Raw genomic sequence first — 27,778 nt, 5'->3', positions numbered from 1 at the left:
AGACTGCAGCTGGAAAAGCAAAATGCTTGCTCTGCAGCCTCTTCTTCCTTGCTCTGTTAGACCCAAAGACATGAAACTTTTTAGGAGGTGAAAGCATCTGCTTACCATCCGTGCCACACACAGAATGTCTCAGAAAGGGAATGAGGCCATGGTACGAGGTTGCTGATACCCAAAGTATGGCTTTTGCTAAAGGTAGTGGGACATGGGAGCCAACTGTCCCTGTTTCATGTCCAAAGCATTATTTGACAAGGCTTCAGGCCTCACTTTGGTAAATTACAGCTGCTGGTCACATTTATACTTAATTTTACACCAGGAACACATATTCCCTCAGCACATGTGGCTTTTTGTAAACATGGAGAGTTTTGATCATAATTATCTGTAGAGCCTGGGAGTTCCCAACACAGACCAGACCCTCTTGCTCTGGATCCTGAACACACATTACTAAAAGTTTGCCTCTGCCCCAAGCATTTTACAATGCAAACAAAAGTCAATGGCTAGGTGCAGACAGATGGGCAAAGAAGACAAAACAGTATGACCAAGAAGTAGCAAGGAGGGCAAAGATCATGCAGTCAGTAGATGGTGAGGTTGTCTTTATATTCCAAGCCACAGAAGAGAATGTGATTTTGATGGCTAGGATCCTACTGCAGGGAAAAGCTCTTTTTAGGAACTGAACCAAAAAGTATACAACTATTTGTTTGATCCTATTTGCCTCTCCAGCCAGTCCAATGTGCTGCTGTAAATCTTGTGGGATTAAGGTTTCTTCCAGCGAGATTTAGTGATGTTCCAGAATATGGGTTGATTAAACTACATCTAAATGGAGGCATGCAGCAAGGATTTTTTGTTTTTTCCACTCCTTTATCTTCTATTTGTCAAGAAATACATTCAGGTGGCAAGTGCGCTGGATCTGTTTTGTTGTTAGAGCTCTCAAAAGCAATTAATTTCATACCAGTAAGTCTACAGTTTGACCTGAATTTCCTCAGTTTCTAGTCCCCTGCCTCCCTCTCCCCCTAGAAGCAGTGTTTCATACTCCTTCCTTAACCTGCTAATCCTTAACCTGAAGGGAGTGAATAAAACATCTAGATGAATAGCAGCCGCAGGACATTTATGTGCAGAACAATCAACAGAGAACAGACCTTAATAGCATGTTTCAAAGACTGTCCAGAGCCAGATGGGTTCCTGGGGTTCAGCATGAAAGGCAGTAGGTGTTGGTTGCCTAGTTTCTTTAAAAGCCTAACCGTGAATCTTTGCCTTTTGTTAGAAGTGAAATTTTCAAAGTGAGACATGTCTCTGACATGTCCCCTGCTAGCACAGGTTACACTGAGAGCCAATGCTTTTGGGTTTTGTAGCCTAAATAAAAGTGAATGGATCTGAGCAGCTGGAGATTTGTTTTCCAAATTGACTCCAGTCATGAGTCACTGAGGCTCTCAAAACCAAATACCAATTTCATACCTGGAGCCTGAGTTGTTAAACTCAGCAGCTGTTTTGACATTGACTTAGTAGGGTTATACCTCTGAGCATCTTTCTGTAAGTTGCCGTATCTCATATGTGGGAGGTCTTCTATTTGTCTTTTTGCTGGATTGCTGTGAAATCTTTGAGAGATTTGTGAGGCTGAAGGGTATCACAAAATTGCTTCTGGCCCTAAAACTGACTAATTGAGTCCTAGGAAAAGTTCAGTGTTTTATGATAGCAAAATAGCGTTTGTTATTAAGAAGGCTGGCTTGTTTGTCATGCAAAAGACCTGAGACAACAGCAAAGTTGGTTACTGGATTGTGCCTTCTCTTTTTGCTGTGAGTGCAATGAGCACAGTCAGCTACAGCTGAGCAGGTTTGAGAACACTACTTTCTGTGTTTGTCCGATGTTATTTGACAGCTTCCTTTGCAAGCAGGGAGACTGATATGGCAAATGCAGAATCGTAACCTGGTGATCCCGGGAAATGCACTGGCCCATTTGAACCCCTGTGGAAGTGATTTTACTAACTGAAGTGTTTTGTGTTTAGCTGAGAAAAGATCATATAATTGCAAAACTGCAACTTGGCACTCACCTTCCTTTACCATTTCACAAAGAATGAGAAGACAAATGATCTTGTCTCAGATGACTGAATTAATAACTTTCTGTCTAGCTTCAGTGATACTTTGGTTGCTGGCATCAGCATCATGCACTGTCTGCCTCCTGGAGCCATTTTCAGCAGCAAGCACTATTTAAGATGTCCCTTCTTTTGTTTTATGGCACTGTGTCCCAACTCACTGTAGCTTATATTTTACATTGTGCTCAGATTTTACATTGCATCTGAAAGGGGGCTGGGAAAGGACTAAAACCAGACACAGGTATTTTCTGGTGAAGGAGAATACACGGCTCGACCTTAAGAAAGTTTGGTACAGCCAGCTGAGCTCGGGACTGGAAACCAGGCAGTCCATGCTCTCCTGTCACATTAATGGGTCTGAAAATTTTGAACTTCACACAGGCGAGACTGTTCAAGAGACTGACCAAATGTAAACTATTCCAGTTTTGCTACTCCAGAGCAGATATTTGTCACCAAATCTCCTTCTGTGAACAATGCAACAGACTCCAGTGCAGCCTTGTTGTTTAGGGGCTTATCAATTCTAGTTGACATTATAATACAGCTGATGGGATGGGGTAGAGGGGAGCAAAAATGATAACAAAGGATGAAATGACCATTTGAATATTTGGGTCTTTCCAGTAGATCCTGTTTCACTTGCTTGAATTGATTATTGTGAAAGGGAGCTCCTCATCTTATCAAGACAAATTGTTGTACATGGCTTTGCAGAAGTTAAGCTGTGTGGTTTCTGGAAGAAAGGTATATAGCAAGGAAAAGAAGCACAGATTTTGCCATCCTTCTGTTGCTGCTTTATATTTACGTCATTTATTTGTGTTGTGACTACACTGCAAAATCCAAGTTTTGTCTTCGGCACTGGCTGTGCACTTTACTCTGAGAGCCAGAGAATGGGACCAGACCCAGATATGCTTGCTGGTAAAGACAGAAGCTACAGACAGGCTCAAATACTGTTATTGCTGACCCGTTGGACAGAGGAACCTCCTGTTTCATAGTGTAAGAGAGGTAATGGAGGGAGATAAACCATGAGAAATTTTGCAATTGAACAGAATTAGCTTGTTTATTTTATATAATAATTAATGTGTATGTGTATATATTCACTATATATGATGTTTTAAATGTATTTCCCTGTTTAGGAGTATCAGATGCCTGCGGAATATTATCCACTGGAATTTGATCACCACATTCATCCTGAGGAATGTGATGTGGTTTCTGCTTCAAATGATAGATCACAACATACATGAAAGCAATGAAGTAAGTGCTTGGAGGTAGCATGTCTCTGCCATGTAGTTTTGGGGCAGGGAGGGATGCTGAATTTGTTCAACTGATAGAAATATTACAAAGGGCACCTATCCACATGCTCAGAGTGACTTTCATGTAATTTCAAAAAGATTAAGAAAGTGAGCTTAGATTTTCTAAAATTTCATTTATTTCCTCATTACTGAATATAAAAGGGTTTTTTCAAAGTAAAAATCCTGCCCAAATGCTTCTCTCTTATCGTCATTGACCATAGATACTTTCCAAATTCATATACTGTGAGACACAGTGTTGTGCGAGACACTAAATTTGGTGATTCTAGAACATTTTTGCAGAGCATCTTGTGGTGATGTGCACTTGTGTAGGGAAAGTATTCATTCCAGAGGGCAACATCTCCATGAACAAGGTACAGAAATAATAGATTTGGCTGTTGAGGCTCTGAGTCAGCTACTTTCTGATGACAGTGAGCACCTTGCTGTCTGGAGTCAGTGGGACTCCCAAGAAAATAAGAAATAGGGCCTGAAAAAGTACAATTTTTGCTTGTTGATATGTTTGTGGGGTTTTTTTTACAAAATTCCATTTTTCTGCTAATCTTTTCTTCACCGTGCTGGCCTTGAGGATGAAGTTCTGTGATAAGGGCTGCATCCAGCAGCAACTCCCTGTCACTGAAAGGGATGGCTCATTCCTCCAGGGACCCAAATGTTTCACTCCAGCTCCTACTGCTTCTTTTGCACTAGCTCTGTTCCTCCTCTTGATCCCTTGGGGAGGACTGAACCCTTGGAGACTGAACTCACTAAACTGATGGAGAGCTAACCTAGCCAACAAAAAAGCAAGGAAGAGTTTTTTGCTGGCATAGTGATCTAAGTCAGCTTTCTGATGGGTGATTGAGAGTCAGAGCTAGTTCAAAGGACTGGACAGATTCACACAATAAAACATGGGAAGGCAGAAGGGGGCAAGAAGTGGGACATCTTCTTTGCGTGGCATTGAACACTCTTAAGAAATGCAGTGTGTCACCATGCTCTCATTTCTCTTACCTTCCATGTAATTTCATGTTCATTCAAGTAACTCCCAACTGCAGATGCTGGTTTGAGTGAGGATATTGAATCAGTCCCTCTGTAAGTATTGTAAGGCTTCCCCCTGTTTGGTCACCAAGCAGCCCCAATAATACAAGGATTTTGGAGTGGATTAAAAACATCCACTCCAAAAGAAAAAACATTTATCCTGATTTTCTTGGGGAGTAGTTCTTTTTGATAGTCCCTTGGCAGAGGTTTTTACTGTTCTCATTCCCATTGTAATATTCTTGTAGTGGAATATTCTTGTTTTAGGGTTGTCCCCTGATATTTACCTCCATAATCAAGAAAAACCTAACAGTGTGCTACAAACACACGTGCACACACGTACACCCCCCCCCCCCGTCTTCATACTCTCTCTCTTTGGAAAGCAGGTGCATTAAAGTGCCTATGGAATATGAGCTGGATCCATAGCTGATACCAGTCAGAGCAGCTCCACTCACGTAGGAACTGGTCCTGTAGAAATTGAAAACCACCCCAGGAGCCTGGATATCCATTAATTTTAATGTCAGCTGGGCACTCATCATCCTTGGTTAACTTTTCAAATGTAAGATTTGGCATCTGAACTTTAACCCCATACTTTGGGAAAACAAGTAGAAAAGTCATTAGTACCTAGATAAAGAAGTCTAAGATTCTAAGTTTTTTGAGACATCTATGCATAACTCTGTATTATTATTCAAGCAGATGCTCCTTTGAGAAGATGTAGCTTCTGTTAATTCACTGTTTGCTTTGTCTATGTTTCAGACATTTTCAGCTACAGAAGATGGTAGTATATGAGCTTTACCGTTGACAGTTTTATGCTGCGTGATTTACTCTCATGACAATACTGCAAATCTTAATACAGATTTTTACAGTTATTTAGGAAAAATCAGTTGGAGTCAGGCACTCAAATGCCTTTTAGAATGTGACCACAATATGCCAAGGAAAATATAAATGTGCAAATATAAGGACAGATCCTCACATAACTCAGTTTTCATTAACTCATCTTTTCTCTGCAGAACACTGCAGTCTTTTTGGAAAGGTGCTTTATACAAGCTTGTGATAACTTCGTTATGTTCTTATTGTGGTGTAAGTCAGAGTCAAAATAACACCACTGAAATCAATGGGAGCAACATCATTTATGACAGCTAATGATGTGATCTCTTCTGTGCTGATCGGTAATAATGCAGTAACAGAAGCATCAAGGACTCAACATGGAAACATTTATCATGAAGTTATAGTGCTTATGTTAATAAATCAAGAAGGGGAATTGCTGAAGATATCTGGAGCCTAATGGTGGATACATATGGGGATCAAGAATCCTCAGTCAAATAAATGAAATGGTATAAATTAATGAGTTCTGCTAATTGGGTTTATTATTTAATAATAATAAATCCACAATTCCAAAAGGAATTGCTCAAAATTCATTTTATTCTGGTTTCCTATGGAAACGATGCAGAGGGAGATCTCACCACCATCACGTGTATTTGTCTGTATCTGTCCCACTACCTTCCCACTGGCCAATTCCACTCAGTTCTGACACAGGAACAACAGGCTCAGATAAAATTATTTTTTACAGTTCTTGTGAAAATGGGCAGCTGTGGAGAGGACAAAAACTGTGTAAGTGTTGTAACTGAGGGAGAGAGGGGAACAAGACTCTAGATGTTACATCAGAATATTTACATGAGACTAAGGCCACAGGGAAAGATTTAATTCATGCTCATACATTCGAAAAATCATATGTGAGACTTAGAGTCTTTGGAAACCTAGTCTTACTAGTTTGGGGGTCAATCAGGAATGGAGCCAAAATATTTATTTGGTAATAGCCAAAAATAGGGGTTTTTTTTGGTTTGTGGTTTTATTTTCCTTTGCTCAGGCCAAAAGGATTAAAAAAAAGAAAATTTCATTTGGTTTAAACGAAACTTTGAAAACAAAATGTTCCATCTTCTTCTGAGTTGTTTTGGGTTTTAATCCTGTTTTAAAGATGAAGCCAAACTAAATTTCAAATCTTAATGAAATAATACAGAAATGAAAGCTTTAACACATTCAAAAGATATCTTCTGTTTATTTCAGCTCAATAAACAGAAGTGATCGCAACTTGTGAACGAGCTATCATTTTGTATCTCTGTTTCTTGTCCAATAAATTCTTAGTCCACAGAATTTTGCTGGGTTTGATAGTGCATCTGCTGCTCTGTTGACTGCCTAGAGATCATCAATACCTTATGTATATGAAGTCTGAAATAAAATTAACTGAGGATCAAAAGTTTCAAATACTTTAGTAGAGTTAATTAAAAGGCTGAAGAATGGTGAAACCAAAATGACATCAATGATACCAGCTAACATAGGTAATTAATGTCATGCTTCAGGGAATATGCTGAATGCCTGCTTGGACAGAAAGAAATTTTCCCAGAGTTCTGTGTGTAGCACTATGGAAATTACCATCAGCAGTTACTTGTGATTTATTGATGTGATGTTACCATCTGCCTCTCTATAGCTAATTGTGTATTCCACAGCTGTGCTCTCCCTGCACAGCCATTAGGAGAAGATGCCTTTACTGATACATTGAGCCTGACCAAAAACTCCTGTTGAAGTTATGGCAAAATTCAGAAGTGATGTGTGTAGTGGTGTGACTTACAGACTGAAGCACTAATGGCAGGAATAGAGGGGATGAACCAGCTGATAAAAGCATATCTGTAAAGTAAATATCTTTTTTCTAAATGTCAGTGGTGCTCCTTCCCTTCAGTGGAAATGAAGCAAGACTGTGGCATTAACTTCTATCTATCTTATATTTTCTTTGAATTGCTCAGCAGGTGGGTTATACTGCCTAAGATATGCTTAGATTCTTATGTCATCTTTGGATATAACCCTAGGCTATGTCTGTACCTCTCTAAAAGATCATCTGTAGTCAAATGACTTGCCTCCTCTTGTCGTCCTTCCACATGGCTACTTCTTAAACTCCTTGCAGACTGCTGGTGTGGACGTGCCTTATGGCATGTTAACTTTCCAGACATGTTCAGGTACAGGAGATCCTGCATGTTGTGCTCAAAGCCAAGCCTCAGCAGAAAGTCACAGACATAGCTGTGAGTTCCCAACAGCACCTAAGATATTCTCATTCCAAGTCACAGGTATAAATCTGCATCCTGTGAATGAATTCTACCATTGATTTTTAAGGGAACAACAAGATATAGAATTTTTTAAATATTATCATGATTTTAAAATATTCTTTTCTGTTTCCTTTCCAGCCCTGGTGTCGATGTATTACCACTGTCTACAATTATTTTGTAGTGACCAACTTCTTCTGGATGTTTGTGGAAGGCTGCTACTTACACACCGCTATAGTGATGACTTATTCCACAGATAAGCTGCGGAAATGGGTCTTTCTCTTCATAGGATGGTGTAAGTGCCCTGTGTGTTTAAAATGGTGTTATGTGGTACCTGTCATTAAAGTGATTAAGACAAGGGCAGCAAGAGTAAATTTTAAAAATCGCACTGTGGTGAAATCTGACATTCAAACCTAACTTTGTCAGAACAACATGAGATCAGGTTTCGTTCTTCACTGTGGTGATGACATAAAGCTGATAGGTTATTGCTAGATTTATCTTCTCCATTTAGAACCTCAGGCACCTGGTGTTAAGGAAAGAAAGAGAGCTCCCAGGCTCAGCATTTTGGGAATGCAGCAGTTCATACCAGGTCCCTTTCAATTTGATCAGCAAAGCAGTGATCACAACCTCTTATATACTGCTGCTCTACAAGGCATGAAACAGAAAAGGCACTGTCCATGCCCTGTGGACCACTCAGTCTCAAGAGACAGTTGAGACACTTCTAAGTGAGGAGCTAACTAGAAGAGAAGACTAATTATCTGCCAGTCCAACCTTACAGCTGTCTTTTGGACTGCTGAGGGTTTTTTTCCTAGAAAACAGCTCTTAACAAAGAGTCACATGTCACCTTTGTACTATCCTTGTGGCTATTCAAAGACAGAAAAATAGCTCATTGCATGCCGTTACCTCCTTTCTACTGTGTCAGCCTGGGCCAGAGCAAAGGATGCTCCTTGTCCCTAGCTGCATCAATATAGGCTGGTCTATCAGTACAGGCTGGGAACCAACTGTCAGAGTAGCAGTTCTGCTGAAAAGGATGTAGGGCTTGCAGGGGATGCAGGCTGAGTATGAGCCATCAGTGCCTTCTCATCATGAATAAGGTAAAGCACATACTGTGTGGTCAAAAGATTGAGGGAAGTTACTAATACTTTCTACTCAGTTTTGGTAATGCTGCCTTTGGAATATTGTGGTCAGTTTTGGGTCTCTTAGGTCAAAAGGGATGTGGAAAAACTGGAGATTATCCAGTAGAAGGCTGTCAGTATGATCCACGGTCTAGAGGATATGACCTGTGAAGTGAGGCTGAAGGACCTGAACTTGTTTAATCGGGCAACGAGGAAGCCAAGGAGGCTGTTAGGTACCCAGAATGATTTGAAGGCTAATTACAAAGATGATGGAGCCAAATTCTTCTTGGTAATAGTGGATGTTATAAGAAGGGACAATGACCACAAATTGCAGGCTGGGAGGTTCCAGTTGGACACTAAGAAAACAGAAAATTTACCAAAAAGGTAGTGCAACACTGGAACAGATGACTTAGAAGCTGTGGAATCTCTGACCCTGGAGGTATTGAAAATTCAGCAAGGCTAAGCCCTGGCTGAGGCAAGCAGTGTTGATAGTTCTGCTTTGAGCAGGAGATTGGGCTAAATTGGACTGGATACCTTCAGAGGTCCTTTCCAACCAATATATCCATCATTTGAATTTGGCCAGGAGAAGTTTGGCAAGACAAGCCCCATGCGGGCAGCTTGTCCGCTTGAATGCAAAATCTGAGGTCAAACAGAACTAGTGAATTTGGCAGTTCTTTTCTGTTGAAAGAAGAAAGGTGGAAAAAAGTCACAAATATTTTCTTTTCTGAAAGTAGAATGACATTTTGTTCAGAAATGCCTCTTCCTCTCAGAATTGAGCAGAAGTAATTGAATTGCAGTTCTGAAGGCAGAAACAGCCTTTAAAACAAAATACGTCATTCAATACAAAATCAAATGGGAGGAAAGAAGAGTTGTAGTAGAAAGAAAATGTTTATGTGGGGAATTGATTCAATTTGTTTTTCAATATTTTTCAGTTCTGTCACCAAACTGGAAAATCAGCTGCTCACACAGCTCTCACAGACCCCCTGACTGGTTTGGTCTCTAGTATTTTCCCTCCCTACCTCTCTCAGAGCCCTCTGGGTGTCTGATTACTAATGTAGGGGTGGTGTGAGCTGAATATGCCTTTCCTCTCACCCTTTTTGGGTGCTTTCTGGCTCTGCTTTGCCTTCCCATACACAATCTTTTACCATCCTCATTCTCAAATCCCTGTTCTTCGCTTCATAAGGAAAAGAACAATGTTTTTCTCTAGGAGAAAGGACATGGCACATTTTGTCTGTTCATGCCTAGCAAGAACATGGGAGAAACAAGTACACTGGACCCTGTGAGTTAATGGTGAACAAGAAGGAAGACAACACAATCACTTGCAGGGCACAAGAGCCACCAGGGATGGTGGTGCAAGAGATCAGAGCTGCACTATACTTCTTGCTGAGGTTAAAGATGACCACTTAGCAATTCAGTCCCTTCCCTACTGTGTTGTGGTTCTTTCCACTCTGCTTCATCTCTTTAAAACATCCATTTCCCACAGAAGAGGCAACAAATGGGAGGTTAAAAGGCAGTGTTAGATACGAGGCCGTGCTGACTCCTACATGAGGGTTTAAGTCATACTGAGTCATGAATTCACCTTAGAGAGGCAGTGATTTCAGAGGGACATGAACCTGGAGGTTGGAATGAGGGATGGAGCTGGAAAGGCTTGTCTTGTTTGGTTTTGCCTGAGTTGACAGGTTAAAGGTAAAGGGGAAATGGAGAGGGGAAACTCTCCTCCTCCAATTTCGACATCAATCCAGTCTTTCCTTGGGGAATGCCTGGGTGAAAAAGTTCCTGTTTCCCCCAGGAGGTCTGTGTCAAAAAGCCAGCTCTACTTGTTCTTCCTCGTTTCCAGTTTCCTGCTCCAGCAAATCCCCCTGAAACTCTGAAGGCCTAACACAAAACAAGCACAAGGGCAAGGCTCTGGACATGAGACTGGTATAACAATAGAATTGGAAAGCAGAGGATATGGCACTGCAGGGACATTAAGTGTACAAATACACCTCATCTACTGCAATAAGGTTGCACGCCCAAGGGGCACTACTGTAGCACCTTCTGGGTATAACTGAGAAAGCAAGCCCTGTGAAAAAATGCATGGCCTTGATTGATAAGAACTCACCTGCAGACACAGAAGACACCGCACATTATAGGTAGAATGATATATATAAAGTTAAGAGTAGCTGGATCCTTTAGAAAGGGCAAACAATGAATGAATTCTGACATTGCAAGATATCAAGACATTATTTCTCATAATCCTGTTTCCCAGGACGAAGACTCAACTAAAAAAATTGTTGAAAATGGGCCTCATCCAAAGAGCCCAATAAGTTTAGAAGCTTCTTGCAGCCTGGGAAATAAAAATCTAAACACCCACCTCCAAGTGATGTCTCTAAGGTTTTGCTGTATCAACTGCAGGAAAATTAAAAGGGACCAAAATTGCTTTTAAGCCAGCCAAAATTGTTCTGATCACTTATATAGAAATATAGGTATATATGTGTGTTTGTTAATAATTTTATTAACTTTTCTTAATAGTACCAGAGTTTTCTCTTTTTGAGATGATGTTTTTTATATATACATAAAGAGGTCTTAGCAATTGCGATGTCTCACATATACCAAGATAGGACCACTTGTAGTTAAAGTCTTCCAGTCACACAAATCTGACTGGAAGAATCATCCATACATCCAAATCTGTATCATCCATACATACATGGGTTGTGATTAACTCCTGATTTTTTGCTGTTGCAGGTATTCCTTGCCCAATCATCATTGCCTGGGCCATTGGCAAACTATATTATGAAAATGAACAGTAAGTGACGTTAACATTTGTGTTTATGTGGTTCTCTAAATAAATTAAGAAATGCCTGCAGGCTCTCTAAATAAATTAAGAAGTGCCTTGAGGCTGAACTGGTAATTTAGAAATAAGGCTGATTGATAGAAAAGAGTAAAGGTCACATCACCTCCATCCAAATCCAGACCACCTCAAATTTCAGAGCACTACTTGAGTCAACTCCTGAAAATACCTTTCCCAAATATCCTTGGCCAAGCCCTGAAGCTCTCAGTTGATAGCTTTATACATGATTTACAGTCAGGGTAGTCTCCTTCAATAGGAGTTTTGCTTGAGTAAGACCTGGGTAAAAACTACAGTTGAGTGCTAAAGGATTTAGCCTTCTGGGTGTGCAGAATTCAGTTGACGGTCTTCCAAGAGTAGTCTTGTGGCTGGATTTTTTGCATTTCTGTTTCTGGCTTTTCCAATTGGAAGCAGTTAGGGCATGAAATTGAAAAATATGGGAGATAAAGAGGCATCTGTGTTTTGGGAATTTTTTCCCCCAAACATCGATACTGGGCAGATATAGCTCAGCTTGTACTTTTCAACTAGTGTTTGGATCAATGTCTATTTTCTGTTACAGCTCCCTTCCCTAACCTTAAAAAAACCCCCTTTTCTCCATGAATCTGTTTTTCATATGACCACACTGTTTGTCTTTCTGTAGCGCATCTGATTAAATGTAAGTGTCTACCTTGTAGGTGTCTGCATCTGCACTAATCTGTGGTCTCTTATGATCAGCGGTGATCAGTCAAAACAGTAAATGCAGTCTGGGGCGCATTTCATCTCATCTGGAAGGAGATGTCCAAAGTAGGTTGGATGAATTAGACTTTCACGCACTATTTCTCCTGACTATAAGGGAGATGGATAGGATGACTGGCTGAGCTTTGGGCATCCATGCTGTAGGTATGGGAGGAATTCTGTTATGCACTACTAAGTTCCTCTTCTCTGCTCCCCACAAACTTTTGAACCCTTGACCAATCTCTGTTCTGTAGCTTTAATGGTGACTTTGAAGGTGATAATCTCATTCCCAGGAGTTACACATATTGGCAATCAGACAGACACCCTTCCACTGACGGAGAAGTTGTGTGTGATTCCATCCTTGCCTATAATAATCATACAGGAGAATTCCTACTGTAATCTCAAAATGGCAAGAAAAACTTCAGTTGGAACTTGTTCCTTGGGTGTCCAAGTCAATCAGCCCTGGGAGATAACCTCAGATCACCAGATTTCCCTAATTTCTTTGTTCACAGACCTTCTTGTTTCTGGATGAGTCAAAGATAACAACATTCTGGGTCTGTTTCATGGTCAGGTTCCTTGTAGTTGTTACCTTGCACAAGCCAGGGCAGCATGGCAGCTGTCTCGTGCTGAAGTAGGACTTTCAGCTCTAGAACTGAAAGTCCTAGAACTAGAACTAGAACTAGAGCTGAAGGGACTAGTCAGCTTAAAGAGCACAAAGCAAAATAACCAAAACTTGTGTCTTGAAACCTAGAGAGGCAAAACACCACATGCTTTAATAATGGCAATACACATTAAACATTCCTGTTTGAGTGAGTTCAACACCAAGATTTGAACACCTCATTTTGGAAGACTGCTCATCACTCCCAAAAGAAATAATGGAAGATAGGACCCCTGATAGAAACATGCCACAACAACTGGCATTGCACCGCACACAAGGTGGATAGATGGAGAAACCACTTGCATCATCTGTACCACTGCCTCCTTTCACCATCATTGTACACCCGCAAAGTGAACGTGAAAGAATCTCCTCTTGATGTATCATGGATATGAAGAAAGACATGACATGTTTACATAGGTATGTGTGCCACCTTTCACCAGCAAAGGTGTAACTGGCCCAGATCCTGCACAACAAAAGAAAGGAGGATAAAAAATACAGTCAGCAGGGCGAGAAAGACAAAGTGATCCGATTTGGTATGGTATGCAGAATATCCAGGCTGTTCCTGCTGAGTCTCTAGGCTCAAGCTCTCTGCCTTGGGTGGATTATCAAATGGTGCTCATGCTTTTAAATCCATCCTCACGTGCTTACTGATAAGGGAGGTGCCAGGTTATTCTTGGTCAACCCAGACAATTAAACCTAATGTCTTGGGATGTTTTCACCTTTCTGTCTTTAAAGCTGGTGTTTGCCTTGGAGTGAAACATTCATATACATCCTCACTGCACATCACAGCTGTTCCAAATGTGTTGTGCGTTGAGAAAGTGCAGAATTTGGCTTCTTCCCACCATAATGTGAGGTGTAATGGCCTGGAGCCTCAGTGTTGTGCTCACTTATTGTCAGCAGTGGGGCCAAGATTCATGTACTTTACTCTGCTTGAGAAATCAAGACTGGATGCTTCAATAGTGCCATTCCTTTGTTCTAGCACACGCGCCCAGGCAGACAGGCAGAGCTCTTGTAAATGAAGAGCTGATAAGGGCATTAAGCTGTAAGGCAAAGGTTATTAAATGAAATCTGCTTTTTGCATTTGTAGTAATGTCATATGCAGAGGAGACTCAGTAAAGTAAATGAAACGAAGCAAAACAAGAGATTAATAAATTGCTGAGGGCCTGTCAATTGTCCTAAATATTCAGTCATCTTCTCAAACATTAAAGTATGTGATACTTCAGATAGTCCCTGCTCACTGCCTCCCAGATGAGGGAAGGAGCAGATTCTGCTAAACAGTCAAACTGAAGCACATGTAGGAATGCACCTCTGGTGTGTGAGATGTGCATATGTGTGTATTTAACTTACTTATGGTCTAGTCTCCTCTCCAGTCCATCAGCCATTGGGACAGTTTAGACTAAACTTTGTGGCATTTACAAAATTCTTTCTCTGTGTTGGGATGATATAGAAATCATGCCTTTAATTTGAATTTTGTAAGTGTGTGCAAATATAGACAGATGAGATAAAACTAATCCCTGGCTTTGAGAAATAATTGCCGTGAGGATGCTGGAGCATCTCTCGTGAGGAGAGGCTGAGAGGGTTGGGAGTGTTTAGCCTGGAGAGGAGAAGGCTCAGGGGGATCTTATCAATGCTTGTAAATATCATATAGGAGGGTATGAAGAAGGTGGAGCCCGACACTTCTCAGTGGTGCCCAGTGACAGGACAAGAGGCAGTGGCACAAACTGAAACACATGAAATTCCATCTGAACATCAGGAAACACCTTTTTACTGTGAGGGTGGTAGAATGCTGGAAGAGGTTGCCCAGGGAAGTTGTGGGGTCTTTATCCTTGGAGCTGAGCTACTCAAAAGCCAACTGGGCACAGCTCTGAGCAACTTGCTTCAGCTGACTCTGCTTTGAGCAGGGGGTGGACTAGCCAATCTGCAGAGGTCCCTGCCAACCTCAGCTATTCTGAGAAAACAGGGTGATCTCCCCAGTCAGCCTAGATGTTATGCTCCGTTTATCTTGACCACTGAGGAAATCATGTGTTATTCCCCCATGAGGTCAGACCTAGCAATCTGGGCACATGCAGAAAACACGTACTCTTCTGCAGCTTCCAAGACTGTTAGGATGTCCCAGTAGAGAGCCCAAAATTCAAGACAAAATGGGAAACTTCTCTTCTTCATCTGAGTATGCATTTCAACTCTAACTTAATTTGTTTGGAGGTTGAACTGGGGTCAAGTTATGAAGCTCATAATAGTTTAAAAGCTCAAAATAGCATACAGGAATAATGTTAAGAAAATTCTTCAACCAACTTCTTAATTTTTTCATTTTTGTACTCACTAGAGACTGTGTTCTGCATAGTGAGGCAAATATAATTGGTGCTGTGACAAATACCCTGTCTGGGGTTTAGCCGTTCTTTAGCAAAGTCTGACAACTCTGAAAAAAGTACTGTTAAGTCTCAATAAAAAAACCACACAAATGATTAAGAATTATTGTAGTAATTTCATTGATAGGCAGTCAGTAAGGAGAAGAACATCAGTAAAATCTAATTAACAATAATGATAAAACCAGTGGTGGTTTTTGTTATATAAAGAACTATCAGAGAACCATGAAGAATATTAATTAGTGGTATTCAGTAGAATTGTGTTTACATATCTAAGTCTAATCAGAACTGTGTTCCTAAATTGTCCTCTTCAATATTCAGGGAGTGTTTGTTTATTCTTTCAGAGGTAAAAGAAAAAGAAAAAAAAAAGAAAATGGCTTTTATTTCACACAGATGGAATTAAAATTCTGATGCACCAAGTAATTTTCAGTGGCTTAGGTTTCTCTTTTTGGTTTTAAAGAAATGTGCCGTGCTGATTTTATTGCAGAAATAATGGCTTATGTTGGATTTAAAGTTAAGATGACAGTCAGAAAAGTTTGCAATATCTCAGCTAAGGTCCCAGTTTGAACAGTTAGACTGTAAATATGAAACATAGCTAATCAAATGCAGCAGTATGTAATGTCACTGGCAAATATCTGTCCTCTCACCCTTACTCACCTGATTTAATGGGTATATTAGAAATGTTTAGGTTACAATGTAACAGATCTGTTTTATAGCCCAATGAGATGAACACCATCCTAGAAAAGCTGCTTTTTTTTTCTCCACTAACTACAAAAGGAACCTGGAGCATCAGGCTCCCCTGTAGATGCCTGTGTTGTAGAAGTCTGCCTTTGGCCACAACCTTGTTTCCTCAAATTGTGTGAAAGTGTGTATATACACATGATGCTTCACTCAGTGCAACTTTGGTCTAATACTGGGCTTCAGATAATAAATGTCAGCATTTTGCTCTTCAGTATGGTCTTACAGTTGAGCAATATTTAAATTCCAAAGAGCAATGAGCAGCCTTTGCCCTGGAACCTCATTTGTGCTCTACCATCTCTGTTCCAAATTCTCTGCTGACTTTTTCTAGCTCACTAAGTTCTGCCACATGACTCAGTCTTCTTCTTACTAGTCCCTCTCCTAGATTCCTCTGCTAGAACAGCCAGCTTCCCAGAAACTCCTCTTCTAATAGCTCTCGGTTCTCTGAGTTTCAGGCAATATATACTAGTTGTCCCAAAATGCCCTTCAAAAACCTCTCTCAAATGTAGGTCTTGTAAGTTCTGGAGAGTTGTGTTTCCTGCCTTGGCATATCTTGTAATTCGTTTTTCTTCATATCTTTCCATCTCCATAACAAAAAAACAAAAAAACCCCACCCAGTTTCATTCATTTAAGGCTGCCCTGGGGATTCTTCTTGGATGATAACTTGGCTGGAGGAAGTACCTTATTCCAAGTCCCGCTCTCATCACCAAATTTTGGAAGATTAATTGCAAAATTATCAATTTACACTAATTCCAGTCAGTGCACCAAGGAATAACAGACATGTTTTATATTTATAAAATATTCAAAGCTTTCTCATTCATTTGGAACTTAAAAGATGTAGAAATTGAATCAAGAAAAGACAAACAATTGTGTGATACTGTATTGTGTTCCTAGATACCTGCTGCATAACTCAACATTTCTGTACCGTCAGTTCAATAAGAGCATTTTGCAATTGGCAAACAGCTCCTTCTGTTTTAGCACACAACACATTTTGGAGAAAGGCTTTGGGGGCATTATGTGATTCAAAAGAATTCCATCTGAACCATAGCTTTCCTTATCTCAGTTTATTTGCCTTGAACTTGTGAGGACATGTCTTACAGACTGCAACCTCTTTGAGGCAACAAGTATTATTTCTTGCATGCTTGTAAAAGTGCAAATCTGCACCTGTCTCCATGGTCTCCTTGGCTCAGGAATTACCCTTGTTTTCATGTCTCCAGTGGCACTAAACTTATCTTTTGTCACAAGGCAAACACAGGAAAGGCATAATTTTTGTTGTGTAGTCTTGTTTTGTGGTATCCACAAAAGGGAAGAAAACTCTCAGACCCTTCAACTCCAAAATCTACTTCCTGAGGGATCTGGAGCTCCAATGACCTAAACCTTAAGGCACTGTGATAGCAAAGTTGTCTCTGCTTGGTGGAACCAGGACCCAGACCATGTGGCTGTATCTGTAATATTAAATTAGCTGAGCCTGGAATCGTTCCTGGGGCTGGAGTCCAAATGGCATGGAGTAGTTCACATCCATATTATTAAACCCTCTTGGCCTCCAAATCAGAGTAGCTGCAGTTTGTAGACTACTGGGAATGTCCTCTGGCTCATGCTAGCTCCAGATTTGTTCCCCAGGAATAGTTTTGGAGTTGGCTATTGTTTGGCCTGGGCCAAAACTGCACCAAGGAAAATGTAATGGTGTAAATGATTGAGTCCGGACCTGAGCCCAGTTGCTGATTCATTTACTGACATAAATATAACTGATTTATTGCTCTCAGTTAAGAGAATGAAGTAAACATCAGTATGGGTTGCTGTGAAATCACAGGCTTAGTCTGTTGTATAACACAGCAGGGAGAAAAACACTTGTAGTTAGTGGAAGTGAAAGTCAAGCCAGCACTCAGTCACATGACACATCCAGGTTCTCTGCCTGTTTGATGCCCTTCAGTTTACGTGTGGTTTCACTTAACCTGAGTTGATTTCCCTTTGATGTTGGATCAGGTATTTCCTAGCTTCACATGATGTCTCTGTACTGTATGCTGGATTTGGTGGTCACCAGCTTGGTTCAAAGCCAATGGGATGAACTCCTTATTCATCCAGTACCTTATTTAGACAGCATTTCCATGCAACTTGAGACATACTTGGTGTAGGTAACAGCCCTTACTTTATGGAATTCAAGTGTCTCTAGGCACTGCAATAGATAACAGATTTTTTTTCCTTACACAGAATATTTCTTTCAGCCCTTTTCCAGACCCAGCAGGACACATCTTCTGCATCCTCCTATTTCTTGGGAATATTTACATGAGCAATACCAAAACCATAGCAGGCACATGAATGGTCTAATGGGAGGAGAAAACAGGGCTCAGATCTGTGTCCAAACAAAAAGTGTCTTTGTAGCAGAAAACTCAATCACTTGCAGATTATGTATATGATTAAACAGCTCAGGGAATAAGGGAACATCTCTCTGTGGTGTCCTTGATATTACAATCTAAAAGAAGTGTACTCCCCTTTATAAATTATTTTCCTATTTGTTTTGTTTCTTACAGATGCTGGTTTGGAAAAGAGCCAGGGAAATATATCGACTACATATATCAAGGGCCAGTGATTCTTGTTCTTCTGGTAAGCATGTATGTGGGTGGAAGGACACTGCCATCTCCATTGAGGGATAATTTGATAGGCATCTGTGATGTTCCACGTCTACTTTTATGTAAAATAAGACACAAGCAAGGTCAAACGTCTTCAGCTGTTCTCTGAAGTTGCCACAGTAGCTAACACTAAGTCAGAATTGCAGTGATCTGTTTTTGGCTGTTTCCTTGACCTTAGGCCATTCTTTCCTGCTCCCTCTGTAATGCTGTTTGCCTTCCTTTGTACAATGTTTTGAGATGTAAGAAGGAAAAATGTTCAAAAACAGGAGGTACGTTACAATATCTGCTCATCCACTTGAGGCTCTTGAGAACTAGGGCAATTCCGTCACGCACATTGATTAGAAAAATGTAGTAATCATGTTAAGAAATTGCATCTCCTCGTACAGTCATCTACATCTTCTACATCCCCATCACTGCTGTGTATTTGTTTGTTAGCTTTCCTGTTAAATTTCCTTGTCAGTGCCACCTACAGTTAACAGGCTGTTTATCTGTTTAGCCAACACGCTGTCTCTTGTGCCAATGAACAGTAGGCAGAGGAAGAAGGAAGCTCATTCATAAGCCATTTTGAACCTTCAACTAAAGTGCAGTGATGGTTTCCCAGAAAATACTGGGTGTGGATTGAAAAGATCAATGCTGTTAGAAAGGACAATGCTGAAAAACGTAATTCTACTCTTCCACTCCTTTGCAGTAAAAGCCACCTAGGAAGAAGGCAGATGTCCTAACAGAGAATTGACAGGGCTCAGTGGGGTCCCCTCTCTTAGGGAACAGAGACTCGGTAAAGCTGTCCCTTATGCCACTCCAATACCCATGGAGAAGGTGCAAATGCTCCAGAATAGGCAGCCACTGACAGCTTTTTCAAGGCTAAGAAGCCTTGCAGTCTCACCTTGTCAGTGCTGTGCCTTTCATGTGATTCAGCATGAAAAAAGCTTCTCTGTTGCCTAGGAAGCCAGCTACTAACTTGAATGTTTCCTAACCTGAAATCAGGAGAGTTAATTTCTCTGTTAATTGTTAAAATGCAGCAAGCAGATCATATTGTGCATAGCTGAAAAGAGAAAAAACGTAGTAGGAGTCTGTTTTTATGTGAAAATTATTTTCTTTATGTTCTAAGGAGAGAAATACAATTGGTGTGATACACACAATAGAATTGTGTGTCACTAAGGGAGCCATCCCAAAAACACAAACAGCCTCACAGTAAATTGACTCACTGATATAAAGACTAACTCACAAATAAATCCTATTTAGACAACACAAGGTAGCAGGTTTGCAATACTCGCAGCATTTAGTTTTCACATCATTGCCTAGAAGTCTGTGAATCTACCATAACCCCTTCAGTCAACAAGATCTGTAAAATCCTTGGACAGCATCTCTGGCAGATACCATAGGTAGCTTAGAGTCATGAAAATAGCTTTGTTCTCCCCAGAACAGCACTTTCTATTTAAAGACCCCAAAGAGGCACGGAAAATGGAGGTACAATTGCAGACTGCCTCTTTATATACAGGTCATTATATCTGCCTCTAATTTACAGCAGCCTTGAGACCCCTCGAAACCAAGCCAATAACTATACCACCCTGAACTGACATCGTGTATCGAACCTTTCTACACTGGCCTGCACTTGAGCTCTGATTAAACCATTAATGAGGTAACACCAGTAATTGCACTGTGGGGTGGAAAGCAGATGATATAATTTAGAGAAGTAACATAAAATCAAGCCCTTCTTTCCCTCTCTTTATGGTTACTCCCATCAGAAAGCACTGCTGGATGAGGAAAGGAGCTCTCTGGAAATACAGTCCAAAAGGCAAACCTGAAAACTCCTGTTACAAGACACTCCTTATTGCTAAAATGTGCCCCACCCTTTTGTTTTTTAAACTGACTGATAGTTGAGTCTTGTGTTTATAATTAAAATACACAACTCCACAATGTGTTAAAGCAACTTGACAGGCTCATTTTTTGATCCTTACACGAGTAAAATCAAATCAAATATAATGACTCAAGCATCACTTATTGTTATTGGAGTTACTGACCCTTTCAAGGGTGCCGTGAGAAATGCTGAAGTAAGAGCACTGAAGTTTGACATCTACCATGTACTCAGGGCAACACAGTCAAACATCACCCCCTCCCAGTATGTCAGTATGCCTCTGCCTTAACATAGATGGGGACAAAGTGCTGCTTTCCTCTTCCCTCCAGTGAACAATGGTCACCAGAAATGGAAGACACAAAGATTTCAAAAACAGTATAACTCTGTGACCTCTTTAAGACACAGCTAATGAGTTGGATTTTAACTAATGAAGAATTAAAATGTTCAGTTGAAGTTCATGTTTTATGAAAGAACATGCAGGACAATTTGTGAGAGAACTATCCCAGCGTACTGCTGGAAAGATGAGAGACATGAAAGTTACTAGAAGAAATTAATGTTATTTCCAAAAGAGGGCTCACACTAAAAGCTAAAAGTCTAAAAACTCCATCAAATTACAGTTCCTGTCCACATGTGAGCACTCAGACTGTGGCAGTTAAAATTGGTTCCACCCACTTCAGTTAGTTAAGAGCCAAGTGCCCAGTGTACAGCTCAGCTGAGATTTGGTTACCTGTTAGAAAAGGTAGCATCACTATGTGTTCAAGAGGCATCATTATACCAGCCAGGGGCAATACGATTTGAGTACTCTTGTTGGTAAATATTCTTAGTTCCAGAGGGCTAAAACCTGCTTCTAAAGATGCCAAGTCTCTTTAAAAGATAGAAGGATTTTGTCTGTCAAAAATTATTTCCACTGGTTTTGATTTTTCGTTTCCTTGCCTCTATGCATTGAACTCCTGCAGCACAACATAGCATAACACCAAGAAACAGGTCATGCAGAAGTTCTGAGCTTCACTGGGAAAAAGCAGATTGGCCAAAAATAAAGCCCTTTGATCATGGTAGCAGTCCTCAAGTCCATCCTTAAACCATATTATTCTCTGTTATATCTCAGGGTACAAAAACTTTGAACAGTGCAGTAGAGAGATTTGTTTGATTGCTTTCCTACTTGTCTTTAGAAAAAACTTGAACATTGAATTGGGCTGAAAACAGGGAAACAATTTCAGAGACAATTTCAGAGGCAATTTCAGAGGCAAAGGAAATTAGGTATAAATGCTGATCCTGAATATTGGGCGAGAAACCTGTATTTTTATTGACAAAAAATGTGAGGGAGATACTGTAGGTAATCATCCTTCTTTGTTTCATTCCTGAATGGATTTTGGCTTGAACATATCCCAGGAGAGATCTAACCATTCAATACATTGGATGCTTTGAAATTCAATTTCTGATAGCACTAGAAAAATACACTCTGTTAGGTATTTTCTCTTCAAACCAGTGTTTTTTTTAATTCTGGTATCTTTCCTCAGAGTGGCATAACCAAGTTTTAATCATACAGCCCTCTCGGAAGGTAAAGAAGGGGCAAAGGGTTGGAAATACATGCCAGGGAACTGAATTTCAGCCTGATATTATTAAGAAAAATACATTTCTTATGTGCAATTTTAAATGTAATATCTGTCAAAGAACTGGTGAACCATGAAAACACAGCAAGAGCAGAGGACAAACCTCAGAAAATAGCCACCAGTGGCAGTTAACTGAGTTGCTTTTTTTCTCCATGCCTACTGTTGTGAACTGACCCCACATATGAACTGCTCTGCAATATTTCTCAGAGCTAAAATTGTATTACATTTTCAGTTTTTCAAACAGGCAGATCAAATATTTAGTTTTTTTCAAACCTTACGTTCAGCTTTAATAGATGTTTTTTCCCTTGTGCTTGAGAACTGAACAGTTTTCTAACCTCCACTTTTTGGGTCTCGTTGAAAATAACTCACCACAATCAATTAACTGCTGGCACAAATGGGTATATGAGCTGATAGGAAGACCTGGAGTTCACTTCTGTCTCTGCCTTCATCAGCTATTTACTTTTGAACAAATTAGATTGCTGCTCTAGGTCTCAGTTTCCTCAGCTATAAAGCAAGCTTAATGATACTTATCTTCCTTTGTAAAATGCTTTGAGATCCCTGGATGACAAGTGCTGTAGAAGAGTTAAGTGTCCTTAAGAAGACAGGCTCATCCTTATTGCAATGTGGAATTTTGCTCAGAAGACAGCTGACATATACTGAAGTGGTCTTTATGATGTGCTAATCAGTAATGTTGTAGCATTTTTGTGATGGCAAGATCAAAGCTTGCCCCACTGCTCAAGGTGTGACCACACAAATGGATTTTTATAGCAGCATCCTGTTCTTGGTTTTATTTTCTTTTTCTTTCTCAGGAATTCCAAACATTTTTTATTTCCTTTCCTGGGTATCACTGGGAACTGGGATGAAGTTTTCAGGGAGCTAGCTAGTGTAATTCCAACATTTCTTTTGTGAATGAAAATATCCAGAGCTCATAACTCTTCACGTAAAGTTAAGATTGCTTTACTTCCCCATTGTGTTACCTTTATATCATGTGATTTCATGTGCCTTGTTATTGCCTGGTCACTTAGTATTGTGAGTCCCTATACAGCTCTTCGCAATCAGCTTTTATTTTTGCTATCCTGAGTAGCTTAGTGTCACTAAAAATCTATAAGCCTGCTCTTCATTCCCTTTTATAGATCACTAAGGTCTATGTAAAACAGCACAGATCTACTGGTAGCCTCTCTCCATTGAGAAAACAGATTATATATATATATATTCCTACCCTTTCTTGTATTTCTATACATAATGCTCTTCCTTCCAAACCTGTAACAGCGAAATTTCTATAGGAGCCTTTGGAGAAACAAATTTGGATTCCTTTCAGAACCCTGAGTAGACTATCAGCTGGATCTCCCTTGTCCCCATGCTGACTCTTTCACAGAACTTCACAAACCATGTAATTCTTCCCCTTTACACCTTATTTCTACAAATGCCCTTCTTTACAGTGCTTGCAAAGAATTTGTCCAGCTCAGCTTCAGGTTATGGGATATAGCAATATCCTATATATAGCAATGACTGGCTGATGTTTTGGAAGACTATGTCACGGAGAAAGTTTCAGTAAATATCTGAGTTTGTTTAGTTTTTCAAAACCAAGACTGGAAAGGTACGGTGTTTTTTATAAGTACGTCACAGAGGATAGTGGAGGTACTTATACTTAATAGTATTATTGACAAAAAGTATTATTGACATTCATTGTCATAAATGATCATTAATATATTTAAGCTAAATTAACAAGACTTCTAGCATTCACAGAAGTAGGCTTCACTAGCTGTATTCCAATAGAAGTAAAGGAATAGTAACGATGTATTTAATATTGCCCACTTGTGCAAAGGATGTTTCAATACAACTGTTTACAATAGCTATAGGACTTGACTCAGAAATTCTTCCCATCCTGTGTCCTAGTTTATCAGTGTAATGAGACCGTACACTGTTCACGCTTTGTACTTTTTTTTTAAAATATGCTGCTCTATGTTTTTGCATGATTATCCTACCACATGGGTACTTACATTTCCAAAGAGCACAGCTGTCTTTCTGCCATCCTGTTACATACATCTTTTTCCAATATGTCTTTAAAAGTATTGCAGGTAGGGGAAATAGGTTTATTAAGCAACTTAACCAATATTTATGGAATCCATTCCTTTCTGATACCATCCAGTAAGATAAAATTTGTAGTGCATCTTAATCCTGATCTTCACTTCCCTTTGCTTGACTGTAATGCTCCCCTCAAAATGTTGCAAACCACATTGCTAAAGTTCCTTTCTTTTGATCTTCTAAAAAAGTCATAAAGATTTGTCCACTTGCCATTTTATATATAGAAGCATTGCACCTATGTATGTATCTATATGCATTTCATTTTTGTTTTCCCTGAAAAGCATCCCCTAGTTCTGTGCAAACTTCTTCCTTGCTGATATAATTGCATCTCTGAATATTTTCTTAGTTTCCGCTGACTCTCTTCACACTTCTGCTTCCACTTCTGCTTTGTTCTGTTCAGAGAGTGAGATTTTTTTATTATTATTATTGATATATCTTTTTCATTTTCCCTTCTCCTTCCTATCTGACTGGCTTTGTTTTTTCTGAATCACTGGACTGCTGACTAATTTAGTTTTCCTATTGATTTTTTAAATTTTCCTTCTCTCTAGAGATTCCCAGTTCTTCCACTGCTAGCAAGGTTGTCATACATGACGTGTAAACTTGTGACATCCCTGAGTTTTTCTTACAAGACATTTTCAGTGGTTTGCAAGCATGCTGTCATAGCTACACATAGGATAAAGATAATATGCTAATTTGATTAGAGTCCATCCGGAATTTATCTCCAGTTCTGCCATCATTGCTATTACTGTCTTCCTGTTGTTTACATTTTGTAGCTGTGGAGTCAATAGTGTCAAACAAGGTGTCCAATACCATGTACACTCCTACAATGTCTCTTTCTTTCTATAATTTCTAATTCTCTTAGTGAGATGTTCCACAGCCAATAAGAAACTCATATGACCAGAAGCAGTTGCCCAGAAAACTTACTCAGAACACTTTCCAGATAGGAAATCACATTTCATCAGCAAGTTGCTGGATGGTTCCTCTTTGGAGGAAGACTCTCTCTTGAGTCTTCTCTTGAGGTGCTTCCTATCAACACATGGCAACTTGAACCTGCCCAGCCTGGGGAGCTTCCAGGTGGACTATTCACAGCAGTATGCCTGTGTTTTAGGCTGTCATGTCATCTTGATCATCTTGAATGTGCTGGTGTGATGAGTTGGTTGTTGAGGTGCTATCACTACCTCCAGGCAAGAACTCTCTGTGTGCCATTGTTATTTTTGCAAGGATATGTGTTTACTGGTGTTACAACATTCGGTGTGTCCCTGGCTTGTCAGGTGAAGTAGTTGGAGAGAAGCCTTGCTGAGTCACATGTGACTAGAGACCCCATGGTAGTTGACTTGACTGGGGAGTGACCTGCTGTATGTTCTTTAACAAAGCTTTTTGAATAGAAGATATTTCAGGAGAGACAGAAGGACCAACACAGTAGTGAGAGGATCACAGATGGGATTGTAAGATTGGAAAAGAGTCTGTGGACATGCTCATGTATGATCCAGGGCTCTAGTGAGGAAATGGTGTGATCCCAACTAGGACTGGAGTTGTGTTTGGACTTGGGTTTAGGTGACAGTGTGCAAAAAGGCAAGGGTCTGTGTGCTGTTGTGTAACACAGACATTAGGTAAGGAAGGTGTCTGTTCATTTACCACTCTCTCCCTTCTCCACCAAAACACAACTCCATCCCGTACAGTCTTCAGGATGTGTATAGTCCTGCTATGCTTGCCTGAAGAGTTGGTCTTTCACTGCTGCCCTAAGGAGTCTCTTCCACAGACTCCCTGATCGTGACCATCCACCACATTATGCCTCTCTCTTCTTAATTGCATCTCATTATTTCTGATCAGATAGCATTTTCCAGCACTTTGCTGTATGCCAAAAGGAGTCATTGTGGTGCCTGTGACCTTTGAAAGGGAAACTTTTGTGATAAAAGGCCTTGTCTGAGAATCACGTCAGGACAGTATGATAGAACAATTAAAACGAGGCATTAATAAACTGGCAGACTACTCATTTGAGGTCAGGATGACAGTACATAATGCTCCAGCTAAAATGACTGCTCTGATTCCAATTTGGGTTACTTAATCCTGAGGTGGATTTTACCATGTTGCATAAAAATGCAAAGTCTAAATAGAATAATATTTACATTTCCTGGGAGTGAAGAGGAGCAAACATTCTAGGAAGCACAGAAGTACAAGCTTTCTGTGAAGCATAAGATAGAAAACCCAGCAGAAATGAGCAAAATAAATGCTAGTTGCCCATTAAACTCTCAAAAGAGAAGGAGAAGAGCTTAATGACTTCCCATTTAAACTCCTGAGCTTAAGGAAAACTGCAAAGAAGCCTTCACAGTCCTAGTTCCCTCTTTTGTGCATCTTGGAATATCTTGGCTATTTCATCTCACTAAGGGAGATAAATTTCTTCTCAAATGGAGTTTGGTTTTTATGACAGAAAATTTTTATGACCGAAATCTTTCACTGAAGAGTTTCTTTTGGTTCAAAAGAGCTTCTGGGTTTTGGTTCAAAAGAGCTTCTGGGTTTGTATGTTCATATTATAATTGATCAGTGCCAAAACAGGGGTTCCAAATGCTGTTTGGATCACTGGCTTATAACTCCATTTTGGGGCTCTGAATTTTCATCCCAGTTTAGAAATGGAAACACTAAACCTCCAAAGCCCTGGCAAAGGTGAAAACTACTTCTTTCCCATCTGTAGTTGGAGAGGGTCTTATTCCAGCAGTAAGGATTTTCTTAGCATATCATAAATGAAAGTAAGAGAATAAGAAATAAGCTGGTTTATTCTGTCTTCAAGACCTTACCTTTGGATTCATTTTATCTTTCAATAAATATCAAGGGAAAAATCCTTAGTTCTGTTTTCCATTATGAAGCAGAAAACATGTATAAACAGAAATTAGTAAAAATATCAAGTGAGATTAGAGATAAATAAAAAGGATGCACTGCCTGTCATCATTACTTCTCTTAAATATCCATTCATCAGTCTCCATTTATGGAACTGGTGTGTGGGTTTTGTTAGAGCTGTCCAGGTCTGAGAGAAATTAATTTGTTGACACAGAGCTCCAATAATAAAAAGAAAGTCCTTGACAAATAATTGTGTACTTTGCTAGATACAGTACAGAGGCTCTTTTCTAGGAAAACTCACTTTACAATAGTAAGATCTTTCTTCCTTTGAAACGCTACTATATATATATAAGAAATAAACACCAGGGGCTTCATCTTCTTTGCTTGTAAATCACAATCAATCTGGTACTCACTAGAACTGTATGGATTCTCTCCAGCTAGGAAAATAGCTCCATTTTCCTTTCAAAGACTCCAGCTTTTGCAAGCTATGTGCAGCAGCCTGTTGCCTGTTTGATTCCCAGATTGTGTCTTCTGTCCTGAACGAACTCAAGCTATCATCCCTGTGAGCTGTGGTATCAGGCCCAGTGTGGACAAATGGAAAATAAAAATCCATCTGATTATGCGGTGAAAATTCATCTTCAGATTAGAGCTCTTTGAGTGCTACTAAAAGGTCCTACTGAGCCAAATGTTTTTCTGAAATGAAGGAGTGTTCTTTCAAAAGAGATCATTAAAATTGAACACACTGCAATGTGTTTCTAGTAGACAAAACCAGAAACAAGTATTTTGATGTTACCACATTTGCATCTTTTGCCTTGGAATTTTTTGCTTGCTAAGCTCTGCCTTTGAGAAGTTATCCTATTCAAGTCTTAAAGATCT

At 39.9% G+C, this 27,778-nt stretch overlaps 1 protein-coding gene across 1 annotated transcript in view; it reads left to right on the top strand.

Annotated features, from left to right (window-relative positions):
- CRHR2 (corticotropin releasing hormone receptor 2) overlaps positions 1-27,778 on the top strand; it is a 173,319-nt gene that overhangs the window by 119,405 nt on the left and 26,136 nt on the right. Inside the window, exons 6-9 of the mRNA XM_072851554.1 lie at positions 3,208-3,325; positions 7,620-7,773; positions 11,318-11,378; positions 18,422-18,494. Of these exons, the coding sequence (XP_072707655.1) occupies positions 3,208-3,325; positions 7,620-7,773; positions 11,318-11,378; positions 18,422-18,494 (406 nt within the window). The remainder of the gene's footprint in view (positions 1-3,207; positions 3,326-7,619; positions 7,774-11,317; positions 11,379-18,421; positions 18,495-27,778) is intronic.

This window comes from Ciconia boyciana, chromosome 2 (genome assembly GCF_034638445.1).
Source record: "Ciconia boyciana chromosome 2, ASM3463844v1, whole genome shotgun sequence".
Taxonomy (NCBI): domain Eukaryota; kingdom Metazoa; phylum Chordata; class Aves; order Ciconiiformes; family Ciconiidae; genus Ciconia; species Ciconia boyciana.
This window is presented reverse-complemented; position numbering and strand designations above follow the sequence as displayed.